General features: G+C 38.8%; 2 protein-coding genes across 6 annotated transcripts in view; both read right to left on the bottom strand.

The window, feature by feature from the left end:
• Positions 1 to 4,909: 4,909 nt before the first annotated feature.
• On the bottom strand, positions 4,910 to 5,795 carry LOC117905542. The gene has a single exon (XM_034818444.1). It carries the CDS (start codon positions 5,656 to 5,658, stop codon positions 5,053 to 5,055), a length of 606 nt encoding a protein of 201 aa, XP_034674335.1. The 5' UTR covers positions 5,659 to 5,795; the 3' UTR covers positions 4,910 to 5,052.
• A 1,656-nt stretch (positions 5,796 to 7,451) lies between these two features.
• Positions 7,452 to 19,007, bottom strand: part of LOC117926567 (pentatricopeptide repeat-containing protein At1g77360, mitochondrial-like) — a 31,599-nt gene continuing 20,043 nt past the window's right edge. For 3 of the 5 annotated variants that reach the window (XR_004653171.1, XR_004653166.1, XR_004653165.1), the window contains exon 5: positions 8,471 to 8,551. Coding sequence is in view for 1 of the 5 variants with exons in the window: in XM_034845709.1 (XP_034701600.1) it covers positions 8,449 to 8,551 (103 nt within the window). In the remaining 4 variants the exon portion in view is untranslated. Of the gene's footprint in view, positions 8,552 to 19,007 lie in introns of all 5 variants that reach the window. The other 2 variants (XR_004653170.1, XM_034845709.1) reach the window with 2 other exon arrangements.

The raw sequence follows: 19,007 nt of genomic DNA, 5'->3' as shown, positions 1-19,007 counted from the left end.
GTGCTCAAGCACTAACATCAATGCTCAAGCGCCTATCTAAGAACCCAAGCACCTATTTAAGCGCTTAAGGCACTTGAGCAGTGGATAAGTGCACTTGAACAATTCCTTTGAATTGATTTAAATTTGCTTAGATCCCTTTCATAGGTTAATTAGTTAAGAAATTCAACTTGTGTATTAAAATTTTAAATTTCCACTCATTCATTCCCTCAAGGTGTTACCATATCAGGACAAAGGCTTTTAACTATAAAAAAATTCAATATAATTAAAACTAATTGGAAACTTAAGTATTTTCAAATTATCTAGTCTTTATATCAATAAGTTAAAATAAGGTAAAAGAATTTAAAATAGCAAATAAAAATAATTTATTAACTTTAAAATTTTTTTTATTTTACTTCATTCTTTATTTCTTTCATTTTTTTTCCCTTTCTTCTACTTTTCCTTTTTGTTTTCTTTCTCTTACATTTTCTGTCAAATTTTTCAAGATGTAAAACATAGTCTAATTGTTTTATAAAAATCATCTTTCTTTCTCTTATATTTTATCTCAAATTTTTCAAGAATTAAACATAGTCTAAATGTTTTATAAAAATCAACCTGACGAACCCTAAATAAATATTGTGTTTTACCTAGTGTAAACCCCCATTCAGGGGATTTTAGTTTTTAATATGGCATAAGAAGAGCCGGGTAACACCCTAGGCAAGTGGGGGGACCCCTTCCCGACACATGAGAGGAGCTGCATGGACCAGCATGGAGATGGCAGGGGGTCATGCTGGTGGAAGTCAAAGACGCCATGCTGGCTGACGGAGGGAATAGTGGAGCTGGTAGTGGCTTCTAGAGGAAGATAGAAACAGGGAGGGATCTTCTCGGCAGTAGGGGAGCTTGAGAGAACGGGCCAGACAAAGAGAGCTTGAGGGAGGTTTTCTGGGGCTTCCAAGGGAGGCTAGAGGCGAGATTGCCAGAGAAGGTATCCGGAAGAGTGGTCGCAGGTGAGTTTGAGCTAAGTTTTTGTCTTGCTTTGATTCTTATTCCTCTTATTCTTTTTTATTATTTTATTTTTATTTTGGTTTGCTTTGCACTGCTCATCAGTCTGGGTTGCATTATATGTTGATTTTCATTCATTTTCTGGGTTATTTTCTTGGTATTGTTGTTGATCTTGCTGTTATCCCTATGGTTTAGTTTGGAGTTGATAAACGTACTATGTAACTCTAGCTTGAGATCTCCTCACCTGTATCAGCCCATGGACATCACCTGAAATGAGGCTATACGCATTCATTTTCTTTTTTTACTTCATTCCTCGTTTTTTTCTTCCCTCGTTTTTTTGTTTTGGCTCATTTCCTTCTACCCTTGTTCTTCTATTGCTGAGTTCGCAAATCAGAGTCCTGAATATGGGGATTCGGAGGCTTTTATTTCCGCTCCTAAAGACTAAGAGTGTTTGACTAAGGAAAGATGGCTTAGATGTCAATATACAGCAGCCTGAAGAGGGTAGGTGAATCTGGAAAGATGATTGAGGATTTAAGACCAGCAGTTTCTCCTTGGTACCGTTTGTTATTGTGATGGCAGTGTGCATCATCTTGGTTAGGATTGCAGCCACTGAAGTGGACAGGGAGCACCCTGCTACCCGTTCCCTCAGCTCCATGCACGTATCCTATACCTAACTTGCCCATACCCATCACTACTTTACCCCGTCTGTACCCTTCACGCCCATTTTTCCAGACTCACCACGTGTCAATATCCCCACCCCACTTTCTCATCTCCTTTCCAATCAGACTCATTCCTAAGGTCTCTTGTAAACAAGGATGGATATCGGCACTTCAGTTGGCATTTTTGGTGTACTCGGATCTTCTACCCTATAGTCTTTCATAGTTGCCCTTGCCATTCCTTCAGTACCAATTTTTGAAGGCTCAATGACAAGCTATAACAGTTTTCAGATTTAGTGTACGCACTTGTGAGTCTCAGAATCCGCAGCCGAGGAGACACTAATGTTGTGGTGCGCTCAACCACTCAATTACTTCCAGCGTGCCTTCGACTCCTAGTCATCCCTCTTTCTTCATCTTCGGCACTGTGATCTCTATCTCTAACCCGAAGTGAACCGTGACGATGAAGAGGACAAGTCCCTTGAACCCAGAAAGCGTTTCTGTTGTGGCAACGGTGCACAGTCGGCATCTTGGAGTGGTGCTCCAAGCAGCTTCCGAGCTCAAGGTGGCTGCCCTTACCCCGCGACCCATTCATCGCCACCATTGCCGCCGCCCATGCCAGTGACGCCGCGGGGAGGAGCACGAGATGGAGGGAGTTCATGCTCCCGGTAGCACCCTTTTTCTTTTATGGCGAGGATCGGGATTCGAGACCCCAACGACGCCCATGAACTGCCGTTTTGTTGTTGCCCTGGATGACGCGGGCGCGCCCTCCCCTTCAGTTGGAAAGCCATGAAGCGGGTGTGCAGGGGACCGGGCCTGCTGGAGGTGTGCATGCATGCGCACGTGGAGAGCCCAATACCCATGGGCCTCACCTGAAGGATCTCTTCCACCTTGGGCCTGCCTTTGAGTGCATCCCGTTTAGCATGCTCCTGGATAGACAAGCCCATTTGGTTACCTCAGCTCCAAAATAAATTTTCAAACTCCTAGTCTTAGTAACTTATTAATGTATTCATCCTTTTTTTCTTGTTTTTTTTTCTTTTTTATTATTTTCTATCGTGTTTTATTTTTACCAACTTAGATTAGCCCAGCTTAAACATAATTAAAAGACATGTTATTAAGGATGAATATCGTTTTCAAAGCCCAAATTAATTCATATTTCATTTTCTTTGCTTTAGTTATGTTTAATCGAATATGGAAATTTTTGTATAATAAATTTACGTTGGCTTCAATGAATGTTCTACTATCCCAATTTTAAGTCCCATCTTCATAATCCATGTCTTTTAAAATCATTCTTCAAAAATCCGATTTCCTAAATTAATTCTCAATTCCAAATGTTCGACTATTTACTTTCACCCATTTAAATATTATTCTTGCTATTATTATTAGTTTGTGCTTACGTATTTAATTCTTTTAAAAATTCTAATAGTTGAAACCCAACCCTTTAAAAATCCCCTGTCCTAATTTAATCTTCAATCCTAGAAATCCCATTATTCGTCAAAATCTTATTTTCATTAAATAGAATAATTATGATCCCATACTTTATCTAGTTATTTAAAGCCCCATCTTTCAAAATCTTAAGTTTTAATTTAATTCTTCAAATACTTGTTTAAATCATATTTTCATAAATCGAATTATTATCCCATGTTTATTTAGTTATTTAAAATCTAATCCTTCAAAAATCCCCTGTCATAATTTAGTTTCTCAGTAATTCGTTTAAATCTTATTTTCATCCATTAGGATTATAATCTCGTACCTACCTTTTTATTCAAAGCCTAATCCTTTAAAAATCCAACGCCCTAAATTCACATTTTCAATTATAAAAATTCCATTATTTTATTCATTTGCATATTTGTTCGTTCATTTATTTCAATCATTAAAATTCAACTCTTCAAAACCGGATTCCCAAATTTAACCTTTAGACTAAATTTTTTTCCATCATTCACTTTTATTCATTTAAATATCATCTTTGTTATCATTATTATAAATTCCACGTTTACTCGTTTCTTTCTTCTAAAAATTCCAATAATTAGAGTTCAATTATTCAAAGGCCTGACTTTCGAAATTAATTTTCACAATCCCACTATTCACTATTCATCCGTCTAAATATCGTTTTGATTAATTAGTAACATTATTCCATACTTACCCATTTATTTCTCTTATAAATTTCAATGATTAAAGTCTATTTCTTCAAAATTCCGATTCCTAAGTTTAGCTATTCGAAATTCTAATTGTCCTATCTCCGAACTTCATTTTCAGTTTCTCGTGCTCCAATTCCCGTATTTATCCCGCTACTTATCATTATCATTGTCACTATTGTTTTATTCATTATTTCTATAAATTTTGCCTTCAAACGATTTTCAAGACTGCCAACTTTTTATAAATCGACTATCATAATCTCTACTTCTCAAATAACTCACAATTCTGTTTTCTTTCAAAATTTAATTCCCAAAGCCTCGATTTTCGCACCTTAGTTTTCCTCAAAGATCCCGAATTTTCAAATAATCCCTCAAAATCCCAATCTCTTTCAAATTTAATTTCCAACATTCCCATTCTTACATCTAATTTCTACGAATCCAATTTTCAGATAAATTTTAAGGCTCCAATTTTCGAATAAATTTTCAAATGAATTTCAGAAATCCAGCTTTCCTTCGAACAATTTTAATCCTTGTTTAGTGATGCATGTGATATGTTTTATGCTCTATATGGTGTACTAACCCTCTCTATTGATAGCGCATGGTGGCTCGTGGCCCAGGTATGTACCCATTTTCCCTCTAATCGTTGTCTATGCATGTCTCGATTCTTATGTGTGCATGATCATCTAGGATATCCATCGTTTTACTCATCAATTGCCACGTCAGCTTCATTTTTATTAGTAGAGACCCGACTTTAGGGACTTAGAGGGGTGCTACGGTCTTTACCGTACCTTCCCGATAAGTAACCTGACCCCCGAACCCGATCCGGTTTTTCACAGACCACCTTTTCCAAAATAAGGAGTCACACTTAGGGTTTTTCTTTCTTATTTTGTTTACCCTTTAAAAATAAAACAAAAATGAGTGGCGACTCCAAGTCATTTTCAAGCAATAAATAAAATAAACTTTTCGAATTAAAAATCGAGCTCGCCATTGAGTGGGAAACGCATGAGCCGAAATGCGGGGTCCACACCTAGACAAGAACCATCAAACCAAAATTGCTAAAACAAATTAACTACTCCTCCATTTCCTTGGATGGGTGATAGATGCATTTCTGTTCTACCCAAACATTGGAAACCAAAGAAAAAAAAAAAAAAAAACTTCTGTTCTTATTAATATAATTATTGTGAAAGAAACCGTAGTTATTTTTTGATACAAAAGAACCTCGTTAAGTTGTCTCAGCCTCATTTTGGAGAGAATGTACAAAGGCAAAAGATTTCAAATAAACAACATCACTTTGACTTTGAGCTGCAGTATGAATGGATGTAACTACTATTTGAAGGATGAAACCGAAGCTCACAGTTCAAATGGCACCAAAGCGTCACCGACCCCAGAAGCCCAATTCTCCAGTGTGTTTTTGAACTCCCTTTCAGATCAAACTTTATCTTATCTTCCTTCAACGATCTGTCCACAAAGTCCATATCCCGTGACCCTAACGGAATTGAACTGGACTCTACCACGTAGTTAAAATCAATGGAACTGTTCTTGCTTACATCGAAAGGGTAGGCCACCAGCTTCGCGATTTCTATTTCGTGGAAGCTCATCGTCAAGCTGGTGTCTGAGAAGGAGGCATGCGCCTTGGCATTGTGGTTTTCAGCGCGGATGTAGACGGTCATCTGGACGTCCATGACGCCGGCCTGCGAGAAGTCGAGCCTGTTCAGGCGGGCATCTGTGACTGTCAAGGCAGGTACCCGGGGGTGTATCACCAGGTACCCGACAAAGACGCAGACCCCAGCTACGATGACGGCAAGGGCGATGAAGACGCAGATGACGGCCGCGCACCAGACCAGGGGGTGGGTTTTCTGGCCGGACCCGACGACTAGTTTCCTGGGAGGCATTCGTGGTGGTGGCCGGAGAGGGCGACCACATACAGTCGGAGAAGGGGTGAGCTATGGCTTTTTTGAGGTTTATGGTGATGGCTTTACAGGGTGTGGGAGGTTGAGAGGAAGGTATAACAATTTGGGTGGGAGATATGGGGGGGGGGGGGGGGGTGGAGAAGGTTTTGGTATCTTCCTTTCCTGGGCGTAAAGTCAGCAATGGTTGTGTATTTAATCAATTTTGCTTGAATGCAGTTTAGGAATCTTGGCTACTTTGTCTGGAAAAAAGGAAAATACCAAACTTGCATGGCTAATTAAATACCAAATCCTCATCCTCTCTTTTTTTTTTCCCTTGTTCAAACTATACATGCAAGTAAAAATGATTTAGTATAGTAAGGTAAAAATGTAATAAGACCTGTTTGAGTCAGTTTTTGTTTGACTTTAACTAAAAGTTGAAATCAAAGTCAAAATCATAATTTTTTAAAGATAAAATAGGTATTTTAAAAGGGTTTACACAAAAAAAATAAAAAAAATAAAAATCGTTCAAAATATTAAAATACAAATAATTGAAATAGCATTTGAAGGTTAAATGTAACGTTTGAAATTGTTTGGATAAAGCTTTCACCCAATGGTACTTTCCAACCCAAAGTTCTACTACTAGAAACCAAAGCTTAACACTACCCCAAACAGGGCCTTATAATAATGCAAAATATTGTTAAACCTATGAATTTTTCAATTGAGTGTGGTTCAAGGCTATGATCCAAGGTATATTTTCAAGTAATTTAGAGAAAATTAGGTATTATGAGGTGGAACATGGTTGTTGTGGGTGATTATATAGCTTCCTTTGTCTTCAATTTTCTTGGGAAGAATATGATTTGAAATTAGATTCCAAGTCTTCTAAAGTAAAGAAAAAAATCTAAGCTTTTACACTTTAAACTGTTGAAATTCAGCTCAAAATCCATGGCTTTGTGAAGCAACCAAGCAGGATTCTTTCAGTCCCCGGCCTTTCCATGCAACCAAACAGGATTCTTTCAGTTCTCATCCCTTTCCAATGTAACCAAACAGGACTTCAGTTCCTCCACTAGCCATAATAAATTTCTATCTATTTAGTTTCCTTCTCTTATTTTATCATCTCTGGTTTTCAGATACTTTGTGGCATTCAGATATGAGAAGGCCCTCCTCCGTCTCTGGTTACACAAAAGATGAATGCAAGCGGAAATATGACAGTGGCCAGCTTCAGGGTGATGGAAATCTTCAATCGATTAAAAAGCTCGAAGGCCTCTTGGTAACGTTTTCAAAAACAATTCTCAGAAAACAATTTTTAAGAACAATTCTTCCTATTTGAAAACTCAAGCGTAGAAAAGATTCTTGGTTTATTATCCATGAAGAAATTATACACTCATGTACAATGCATATGTTTCAAAAATATTCTTCATATTTTCGAACGCTCTACAAAAAACACCTGAAAACATCTCAAATCTGCTTCAAAAAACATTGCTTTCATTATAAATTTTCAAAAAACTCTTGCCAAAAGTGTTTTTTAAGTTAGAAAACTGTTTTAAAACAGTTGACAAACAGCCCTTGACTAAATTTTGGGGGTTTGTTTCTCTATCCCTCTGAAAGCCTGTTCTTTTGAAATTTCATTTGTTAGAAATAGTTCAGGAAGAATGTTTGGATCACTAGAAAATTTAATACCTTGACAGGGGAAATCAGAACAAATGCTCCTAGATCACATTTTTTTCTATTGAATAATAAAGCAAAGCAGAGTTCCTCCGGTCACCTTAGGTTCGGCAATCCAGAATCCACAGAGGTTCAGACAGAAGAAGACTAAACAATAATCTCAATCAATTTTTCTAATTACAACCATGAACATATACCAAATCTCAAGGTAGAAGCAACAAAAACCATCCAAAACCATCAATTGCTCTCTCAAAAACACAGAGTAACAAGAAAGACATACAAATTTATAGCATTTTCCCTAACCAAATGATCCAAAACATTCATCCATATTGCTATATCATCATTCTCATCAGCAAACAGAAAAACTGGCAATCAAGATTCTTACCCGGTTGCCACAATCGATCAAAGTCCTCTTGATCTGATCTCTTTTCCTGCCCCCACAATGCCTCCATAGACACCATATTATGCAACCATTGCTGTGGAACTGGAGCAGCAGCAGCAGAAGCAGAAAACCTAACACCAGTGCCTGCAATTTCCATTATTTTACCTGTCTCTGCAGCTATCATTTCAGAAAGATGTTTTAATCAGTGTTTTCTGTGCTCACAAGCATTCCTTTTCAGGGCTACAGTCTGTAGTAAATAGCAAACCCTGAAAAGGTTTTCGACTTGGGTCATGAATCCAACCAACAATTAATTGAAGAAGATGACTGCAGTTACCTTCCAGAAGATCAAGATACCTCTTCCCGTAACTCCTGGAGCTTCCTGCCATGGCAATGTACATACTACTCTCCCAGACTCATCAATTTTTGCTTACTTACCTTACAAGCAAACCGAAAATGAAAGCCGCATTCTTCCCCCCTACCCCCACCAATTGTTTTCAGAAACCATCCATCACAGATTCACAAGGTTCTAAAAAATTCGAGGCACCTGTTTCGCCCATGTAGAAAAGATGATACAAGCAGGGAAAAGCTTTAGTCTCTCTGCAATTCAAGATTATTTCTGATTCATGGTCATGATATGACCAGAACCGATGATCAACAGAATTCCCAACTCATGTAGAACTCATCCCTTAAGCTGAAACGCAATGCATCATCCCTTCAGATTCAAATTGCCATACCCTGGACAGCAATGATTACTTCATACAAAAAAGAATTACGCATTCCATAAATGCAACCAAATAATACTCAAAAACATCACAAACTTGTTTCTTTGTTGAGTTTTTCCAATCATAACATCTGCAGAAAAATAACACATACCCAGCATCAGAAACTACAGAAAGAATAATCAAGACTATCAAGGTAAATGACAGGAAATGCCACAGTGTCGAAGGCCGATACTACTGGAAATCTCTCTTTGACAATGACACATGAGACGTGTGGAAGCAACCAATGCATTCATAGCAGTAACATCTTCATAAGGAATTTGCCAAATTGATTCAACAAACAAACCCAGAAAAATAAATGCTCTCAGTTTTTCAAAAGCCACCATCTATCAGTTAACCACTTTGGAAATCCTACCCGTAAAATCATTCCGAGTAGACCCATGTTTATAGACAGTGAATACAAAACAATGAAACCTCATGCCAGTTGGTGATCAAACAAGTGTAATGACAATTACTAGCTAAAAACCAAATAATTAGTTTGAAAAGATCAACTAAATGACTGGAAAAATATCCTCCTGCACACCAAAATCAATAATCCAAAATGGAAAAGAAAAATAAAAAATAGGAATGCCCAGAACCGTGACAATAAAATGGTGACAAATAAAAGTCACATCCTGAATGATGAAGCAAGGTCTAAAAGGTAAACAAGCTTGAATTTTTTTTTATATGAACTGAATATATGAAATTTTAGAATACCCTCATTTTTTAACTCTTTTTTTGCAGAGGATTTCTTCCAATGCTCACAGAAACTTTGTATGACATTATAAAACTTGGTATCTCATATTTCAACCATATAAAGTGGCAATAATTCTGTCTTCCTGCTACAAAAATAAGAAAAAAGAGAAAAAAGAAACGAAAAATCTTTGAGATCTCTCCATGTGGTCCATAAAGCTGGAAGCTGAATGCCAGATCAGACATTTTACAACTGTCCTCTTGTACATTTCCGGGGTGAGCATATTTAACAATAAAAGCTTTAATTGTAAGAATGCTCTATAATGGCTTCCCAAACAACAAACTCTGCTTAGGCTGTTCATCTAAGCTCTACATGTTCATTCTTTCAGAAAGGCAACCAACAAAGTGTCACTGAAATAATCACTTGTGCAGTATACCAGTGTCATTTACTGATTTCTAACAAAGACCATTGTATGCACAAATTTCATGAAATGCTATGAAATGCTATGAAATTAGTAAAGTATAGAAAAATAATGCGAACAAAATTTTTGTTAAAATTAATAATTATGGGAATACAATCTTTATGATAATATTCTTTTACAAAAGAATATTTCCTCTTCCACCTTGATCACCATTTGAAAATGATGAAAACATTTTCTTGATTTCGAAGATCAATTGAGGGTCACAAGTAGCTTGTACCTGAATGAACTCGTCGAATGACGAAGATTGTGTGTGTAGATGATGAAGATGTTTTCTTTATTTTGAAAGTAAATCGAGGGCCTAGGGTGCCTTATTCCCAAATGACTATGTCAAAAGGCGAAGAACAAGTGTGTAGTTCTTCTATGATTTCTTAGACTTCTAGGGAGATTTTGTGAAGCCTTTTCCTCTTTATGAAACCTCTTTCCCCATTTTGAGTCGTTTTTATCAATCCCAAGTCCTCCTCATTGAAGGAAGTCACCATTATTTATAGGTGAAATTAGGGGATTAAATTTGGAATCCTTAAGATTTTATTTGCTTAATTCAAAGAATTTCATTCCTTAACTTTTAGCAACCAATCTCCTTCAGTAAGGAAAATCGCCAACAAGAGAATTTTTTTTATATTTTTAATTCTCTTTTGACTTCAATTGGAAGATTTATTTCCTTTCCAACAAGAGAATTTTTTTTTTTAATTCTCTTTTGACTTCAATCGGAAAATTTGATTTTATTTGTAAGACCAAATTTTTTAGTCTTCCAAATTTTGTCATGTGTCACCTTTTGAATATATGTCATGTGTCAAATTTGTGTATGACCCATCACTCATCGAGGGCAAATTTTGTCGAATTGAGAAGCCATAACTTTGAAGACCAATTTAGTAATAATTAAATCCACTAAAAATTTTGATGTCTACAACCATGTCAAGGAATCAGCAGAGAACATTTGTTACTCTGACTTATTAATAAACATCAAAATTTGACAAACAAGAGCAATATCAAGTGCCTTTGCATATGCTTTGTAGACCAATAATCTGTAGTTCTTTTAAACGTACAAATTTATTTAATATGCCACAAAAAATGGTCTTCAACTTTGATGCACCATGTGGACTTCTTTTTGTCAAATGCCTTGTTTTTACTAGCTTGTCAAGTAAGACCTACAAAACATGAACTCACTAAATGCCACATACTGTAAAAGCTTCATGGCACACAAACATTCTGGAGCCACATGCTATATCATCCCATCGGAAAACACAGAAACTAGCAATCAAGATTCTTACCCCGATGCCACAATCAAAGTCCTCTTGTTGATCTGATCCCTCCAAAGATGCACTTTGCAACTCTTGCTATGGTACTGGAGCAGCAGCAGAAACACTAACATCAGTGCCCACAATTTCTATAATTTTACCAGACTTGTCTCTGCAGCTATCATTTGAGACAGATGTTGTAATCAGTGTTTCTCTGTGCTCACAAATCACAATCATTCCTCAACAGGGCAGAAGTCTGCAGTAACTTAGCAAACTCTGAAAAGGTTTACATCATCGGTCACCAAGCCAACCCATACCAAATTGAAGAAGACAACTGGAGTCACATTCCAGAGGATCAAGATTCCTCTTTCTGTAAGTCCCGGAGCTTCCTGCAATGGCAATAATATACATACTCTCCCAAACTCATCAATTTTCCTACACTAAACTAATATTACCTCGCTACCCATATGAATTGTATACTGTTGAATATAATGAATTTATAGTGTACAATCTTTCCTTTTTTTTAATATAGGTCACATGTATGGTAGTTAGGACTCCTAGCCTTGTATATATATATTTTCTCAATTGTAAGTAGACACCACATGAATAAGAATCAAGGTTTTCTTCTCTCTCTCTCTTAACATGGTATCATAGCCAAGGGAGAAAACCTAATTCTTTCCAGTTTCCCCGTGTCATCAATTCCGAGAAACCTTCCTGTGACCGTGTTTCATTCCGGTCACCTTCCCCAACCCCCAAAGCTTTCCGGTCGGTCGAATCGTCGTCAGAAAACATTCACCGCCGGCGACTTTTCTGACAAACTTTTCCGGCGACGTCTTTTTCCGACACCGCAAGGAGCGCCTGGAGAAGATCTCCAATTTTTCCCAAAGCACAGGAGCCAGAAAACCACCCACGCGCCGGCCAAGCGCATTTTTCCAGCCGGCGACTACATCTCACGCTCCGGCGCGTAAGGGCGCGTGAGCCACTTTCCGGCGACGCGCTTCCTCCTCCAGCCTCGCCTGACGCCGACTAGCCACCCTTCATACCTGTTTCTGCCATCCGAGACCTGCAGTGCCTCTTTTGGGGTTCTTTTGCCTCCGCCGGCCCTCCGAACAGTTTTTCCGGCGTCCTCCGGCTTTTTTTTCTCAACCCCAATCCCTGCACGTGCCTTGGGAAGTGTTCTTCTACCTTTCCGGTGGTGCCACGGTTGTTTTTCTTTTCTATTTGGTCTCTCACACGGGCGATTCTTCGGTTTTTCCTTCTTCAGTCGCATCTAAAGCCGTATTAGGGCTCTCTTCGATCCAAATATACTTCATTCTCCAGATAAGTGGATATGGCTACTAAAACTTCCATTTTTTCCTCTGTCATATCTAGATCTCCTATGATTACTTCGGAGAAATTGGTTGGCAGTGAAAATTATCTTTCTTGGTCTGCCTCTGTTGAACTTTGGTTTATGGGACAAGGATACGAGGATCACTTGATTACACAGGAAGCAGATATCCCTGAGGTTGAGCGCATACAGTGGAGAAAGATAGATGCCCAGTTATGTAGTGTATTATGGCAATCAGTTGATCCCAAGATCCTTCTTCATCTTCGGGCCTACAAAACTTGTTTTAAATTTTGGACTCAGGCCAAAGGATTATACACGAATGATATCCAGCGTCTTTATAAGGTGGCTTCTGCTGTTGTCCATATCAGCGAACAGGACTTGGATCTATCTACTTATATTGGCCAGATTGCCTCTCTTAAGGAGGAGTTCTTGACTGTGATGCCTCTTACTTCTGATGTTGGGGCTCAACAAACACAGCTTGATAAGTTTTTCATGGTCCTTACTCTTATTGGCCTCCGTCCGGATCTTGAGCCTGTCCGCGATCAAATTCTTGGGAGTTCATCAGTTCCGTCCTTGGATGATGTGTTTGTTCGCCTCCTTCATATCTCGTCCACTCAGACTTTGCCATCTGATAGCATTTCAGATTCTTCTGTGTTAGTTTCTCACACTACCTCTCGAGGAGGACGCAGTGGTAACCGAGGTAGAGGCCAACGTCCTCATTGCACCTATTGCAATAAACTTGGCCACACTCGCGATCGTTGCTATCAGTTACATGGACGGCCTCCTCGCACTGCCCATGTGGCCCAGTCCTCTGATTCTCAGCTGCCTCAGCCTCCGAGCTCCTCCGCATCTCAGGCATCTCAGGCTTCTGTTGCCTCTGTTGCCCAGCCTGGTAATGCTTCTGCCTGCCTTACCCACACATCTTCTCTTGGACCCTGGATTCTAGATTCTGGAGCTTCTGATCACATATCTGGTAATAAGGATCTTTTCTCCTCTATTACTACTACCTCTGCTTTACCTACTGTTACCTTAGCTAATGGTTCTCAAACTGTAGCTAAAGGTATTGGTTTGGCCCTTCCTCTGCTTTCTCTACCTCTCACTTCTATCCTTTATACTCCTGAATGTCCTTTTAATCTTATTTCCATCAGCAAAATCACTCGTACTCTTAATTGCTCTATTACCTTTTCTGATAAATTTGTGACCTTGCAGGACCGGAGTACGGGGAAGACGATTGGCATAGGACGTGAGTCTCAAGGCCTCTATCACCTCACCTCGGATTCATCTCCTGTAGTTTGCATTTCCACTGATGCTCCTCTCCTCATTCACAGTCGTTTGGGCCACCCTAGTCTCTCCAAGTTCCAGAAGATAGTCCCTCGTTTTTCCACTTTGTCGTCGCTTTCATGTGAGTCATGTCAGCTTGGGAAACATACTCATGTCTCGTTCCCAAAGCGTTTGAATAATCGGGCAAAGTCTCCTTTTGAGCTTGTCCACACTGATGTTTGGGGTCCTTGTCGGACTGCGTCTACTTTAGGATTTCAGTATTTTATCACTTTCATTGATGACTATTCTCGATGTACTTGGTTATTTTTAATGAAAAATCGAGCTGAGTTATTCACTATTTTCCAGAAATTTTATGCTGAAATCCAGACCCAGTTCAATATTTCTATTCGTGTGTTACGCAGTGATAATGCTCGGAAATATTTTTCAGCCCCATTTACTTCATTTATGTCTCATCATGGGATTCTTCATCAGTCTTCTTGTGCTCATACTCCTCAACAAAATGGGGTAGCTGAACGCAAGAATCAACATCTTGTTGAGACAGCTCGTACTATCCTCCTCCATAGTAATGTTCCTTTTCGTTTTTGGGGGGACGCTGTTCTTACCGCTTGTTATTTGATTAATCGTATGCCCTCCTCTGTTTTACATGATCGGATTCCTCATTTCCTTCTCTTCCCTGACCAACCACTTTATTTCCTCCCTCCTCGTGTCTTTGGGTACTTGCTTTGTTCATATTCTCACTCCTGGACAGGACAAGCTTTCCGCCAAAGCCATGAAGTGCTTCTTCTTGGGATATTTCAGACTTCAGAAGGGTTATCGTTGTTATTCCCTTGAGACTCATCGATACTTTATCTCCGCTGATGTCACTTTCTTTGAGGACTCACCATTCTTTTCCACCACTTCTGAGTCTCTTCCTGTTTCTGAAGTCTTGCCCCTTCCCATTGTCTCCCCATCTGATGTTGTGCCTCCTCGACCACTTCAGGTTTATCATCGTCGCCCTCGTGTTGCTGCTCCTCTCCCTTTTGCTGAGGCACCTGATGACTCACTTCCTATCCCTTCGGCTTCTCCTGCCCCGGCTCTGCCTTCTCCTGATGATTTACCCATTGCTATTCAGAAAGGTACTCGCTCTACTCGTAATCCTCATCCTATTTACAATTTTTTGAGTTATCATCGATTATCTTCACCCTATTCTGCTTTTGTTTATGCTATATCCTCTGTTTCTCTTCCAAAGGGCACCCATGAAGCTCTTTCCCATCCAGGCTGGCGACAGGCAATGGTGGATGAAATGGCTGTTCTGCACTCTAATGGCACTTGGGATCTTGTTGTTTTACCCTCTGGTAAATCTACAGTTGGCTGTCGTTGGGTCTATGCAGTTAAGGTTGGTCCTGATGGTCAGGTTGATCGCCTTAAGGCCCGCTTAGTTGCTAAAGGCTATACTCAGGTTTATGGTTCTGATTATGGTGACACATTCTCCCCTGTTGCCAAGATTGCTTCTGTCCGCTTGCTTCTCTCCATGGCTGCTATGTGTTCTTGGCCTCTTTATCAGTTGGATATTAAAAATGCCTTCATGGTGATCTTGCCGAGGAAGTTTATATGGAGCAACCTCCTGGTTTTGTTGCTCAGGGGGAGTCTGGTTTAGTGTGCAGGTTACGCCGTTCTCTATATGTCTTGAAACAATCTCCTCGAGCATGGTTTGGCCGTTTTAGTTCTGTTGTTCAAGAGTTTGGCATGCTTCGCAGTACAGCAGACCATTCAGTTTTCTATCATCATAACTCCTTGGAGCAGTGTATTTATCAGGTTGTTTATGTGGACGACATCGTCATTACAGGCAATGATCAGGATGGTATTCAGAAACTAAAGCAACATCTTTTTACCCACTTTCAGACCAAAGACTTGGGGAAACTCAAGTATTTCTTGGGAATTGAGATAGCTCAATCCAGTTCCGGTGTGGTCCTTTCCCAAAGGAAGTATGCTTTAGACATCCTGGAAGAAACTGGTATGTTAGACTGTAAACCGATAGACACACCTATGGATCCGAATGTCAAACTTGTACCAGGACAAGGGGAGCCTTTAGGAGACCCTGGGAGATATCGACGGCTCGTAGGTAAATTGAACTATCTCACCATTACTCGTCTAGACATTTCTTTTCCTGTGAGTGTTGTTAGTCAATTCCTACAGTCACCATGTGATAGTCATTGGGATGCCGTAATCCGCATTCTTCTATCTATCAAAAGTACACTAGGCCAAGGTGTGTTGTACGAGAATAGAGGTCATACTCAGGTTGTTGGTTACACAGATGCAAATTGGGCTGACTCACCCACAGATAGACGTTCCACTTCAGGGTACTATGTTTTTATTGGAGATAATCTAATATCTTGGAAGAGTAAGAAACAAGATGTAGTGGCCAGATCTAGTACTGAAGCTGAGTATCGACCTATGGCTTTGGCAACATGTGAACTCATATGGTTGAGACATCTTCTTCGAGAGTTGAGATTTGGAAAGGATGAACAGATGAAACTCATTTGTGATAACCAGGTTGCATTACATATTGCATCTAATCCAGTCTTTCATGAAAGGACCAAACATATTGAAGTTGACTGTCACTTCATTAGAGAGAAGATCGTATCAGGATGTGTTGCTACAAGTTTTGTTAATTCAAATGATCAACTAGTAGACATCTTCACTAAATCTCTTAGAGGTCCTAGGATTAAATACATTTGTAACAAGCTTGGTGCATATGACGTATATGCTCCAGCTTGAGGGGGAGTGTTGAATATAATGAATTTATAGTGTACAATCTTTCCTTTTTTTTAATATAGGTCACATGTATGGTAGTTAGGACTCCTAACCTTGTATATATATATTTTCTCAATTGTAAGTAGACACCACATGAATAAGAATCAAGGTTTTCTTCTCTCTCTCTCTTAACATATACAAAGCGCCTTACCAGCAAACTGCAAAGGAAAGCCACATTCTTCTAATATTACTTCGCTACCCATATGAATTGTATACAAAGCACCTTACTAGAAAACTGCAAAGGAAAGCCACATTCTTCCCTCCACATCTACCAAATTATTTTCAGAAATCATCAATTACAGATTCACAAGGATCCAACAATTTTGAAGCACCTGTTTCACTCATTTAGGAAAGACCATATGAAGAAATTTAAGGGAGAAAAAAAAACATTTCTCTCTCTATATTCGAACTGATTATAGTACCGATATTTATATATGAATGGCTGAGGCAATCTGCCTTTAAAAAAAATACATATAATCCTTGATTTTAGAAAAGAAGGGCTCTCATAAAATCAGGGAATAGGTTAGAATTGGAAATACAACCGTACCATAGCTGTGACACAGCTGTAGTTGTAACATAGCTGTTAACCCAAAAGAGGAGTACTCAACTCAATGTCTACAAATTCAGTAGTTTGGAGCAGGAAATTTGGAGCAAGAGAGATAGGATTTGAGTTGTGAACTATAACAGACTCAAGTGTTTGAGGTTTGGTCATGGTTTCTATTTCCCAAAACTGGTCTTCCTGAATTCCATTCTCCCCCTAAATATTGGTTTTGGAGTAATAGGGCAGATTTTCAAAGAATATCACATCCATGGAGTTGTAGAACCTAATTGTGATGGGAGAGTACCACTTATAGCTCTTCTAGTTTGGAGAGTATCCTAGGAAAATACACTTAATGGCCTTAGGATCAAGCTTACTTCAATGATGTTAGGGAATGTGAACAAAGGTTGAGCAACCAAACACTTTAGATGGAATGGAGGAGATGAGCCAAGTCCTAAGGTATGATTTGAGAAAGAGTTTGCCTAGTGTTTAGAAACTCAAGACACAGGAAGACATTCTATTGATGAGATAGGTTGCAATAAGTACAGCTTCTCCCCAAAAACTCTCTGTGACATGGGTAGAGAACATAAGGGCCCTTACAACTTCTAACAAGTGTCTATTCTTTCTCTTGGCTATCCCAATTTGTTGCGGATTATCAATGCAAGAATTTTGATGAACTATATCTTTTCTTAATAAGAATTCCCCAAGGATAGAATTGAAATAATTTCTAGCATTATCAGTTTTCAAAACTTGTATTTTGGCCTAGGTCTAGATCATGTTGTAAAACTTTTTGAAAATATGACCCATTTTTTATTTGTCTTTCATCAAGAATATTCAAGAAATTCTAGTATGATCATCTACAAAGGACATGGACCATCTAGCCCCTATTATGTTCTTTATTCTAGATGGCCCCTAAACATCACTATGTATCATGGAAAAATGATAAGTTGATTTGTATGGTTGAATTGGAGAGGACTTACGAACATGCTTGGATAATTGACAAATTTCACACTGAAAAACATTTGAACTTTTAATGAATAATGATGGAAAGAGTTTTTTGCAATACAAGAACTAGGATGTGCTAGAAGATAGTGTCACTATGTAACATTACTATCTTTATTAGAACTAAAAACAGAAAGAGACTGTTTTTCACCAATTGGGGGTTGAAGTTGTCTTTCAATATAATCACTCACTTTGAAGCTATAAAGTCCCAAACACATATCAACATGGTCAATTGTCTTCCTTGAATTCAAATCCTAAAAACACAATAGTTTGGGAAAAATTTAGTAATACAATTTTTTGCCCAAGTGAGTTTACTAATGGACAACAAATTGCAATCCTAGTTTAGAACCAAAAGAACAAACTCAAGAGTTAGGTCCTTGTAGATGACAATAGAACCTACACCAGTCACCTTGGAGAAAGAACCATCAATTATATGAACCAGCTATACGAGCCGTATATTTCTTAGAATAAGGCGTGTAATTTTGAAAATTTGTGGCATCTCCAACCATGTGATCAGAAGCTCTTGAGTCAATCCAATGACTCAAATTTTCCTTTTTACTTTCAAGGCAACAAGAAATTACCTTTTTGGGTTAAGGATCCGAACCCGCTGATAGAATTGGAGGAATTTAACCCCTGTTGGGATTGGTTGAACACTTTTTGCAACAGTTTCAATTGCTCTTTGCTGAACAGACCAGAATTAGATGGTGTTGGGTTGTACTCAATGGTGACATGGTGTTCTCGGATTTCTCTATCATTTTGAGGACGTGACGGCTTCCAATATGCGAGTTTCCCATGGATTTTCCAGTATGTGTCCTTATTATGACTTGGTTTTCGGCAATGATTACACCAAGGCCTCCTTTTTCTTGGTCAATTGTCACTAGAAAGATGGAGAGGACCTCGAGACGCTAGGGCTGAACCTTAAATGATAGGTTGGTTGGTTTGTGACCACAACATGACTTTCTTTCTACTTTCTTCTCGACGCACTTTTGAGGCAACTTCTCAGATGTTGGGTAAAGGATTAGTTCCCAACATTCTACCTCGAACTTCAACCAAATTTTTCTTCAACCCTAATAAAAATTTGTGAGTTTGTTTCTTCTTAACAATCTTCTTGTATTTAATTGCATCCATTAGGCAATCCCATTTGGTGGTTTCAAACATGTCCAACTACTGCCAATAGCAAGTTAGAAGACTGAAATATT

The sequence above is a fragment of the Vitis riparia genome, chromosome 2 (genome assembly GCF_004353265.1).
Source record: "Vitis riparia cultivar Riparia Gloire de Montpellier isolate 1030 chromosome 2, EGFV_Vit.rip_1.0, whole genome shotgun sequence".
Classification (NCBI taxonomy): Eukaryota; Viridiplantae; Streptophyta; class Magnoliopsida; order Vitales; family Vitaceae; genus Vitis; species Vitis riparia.
This window is presented reverse-complemented; position numbering and strand designations above follow the sequence as displayed.

Bases quoted from the DNA above. Each gene is read 5' to 3' on its own strand.
- LOC117905542 (XM_034818444.1), bottom strand. From the start codon at position 5,658: ATGCCTCCCAGGAAACTAGTCGTCGGGTCCGGCCAGAAAACCCACCCC.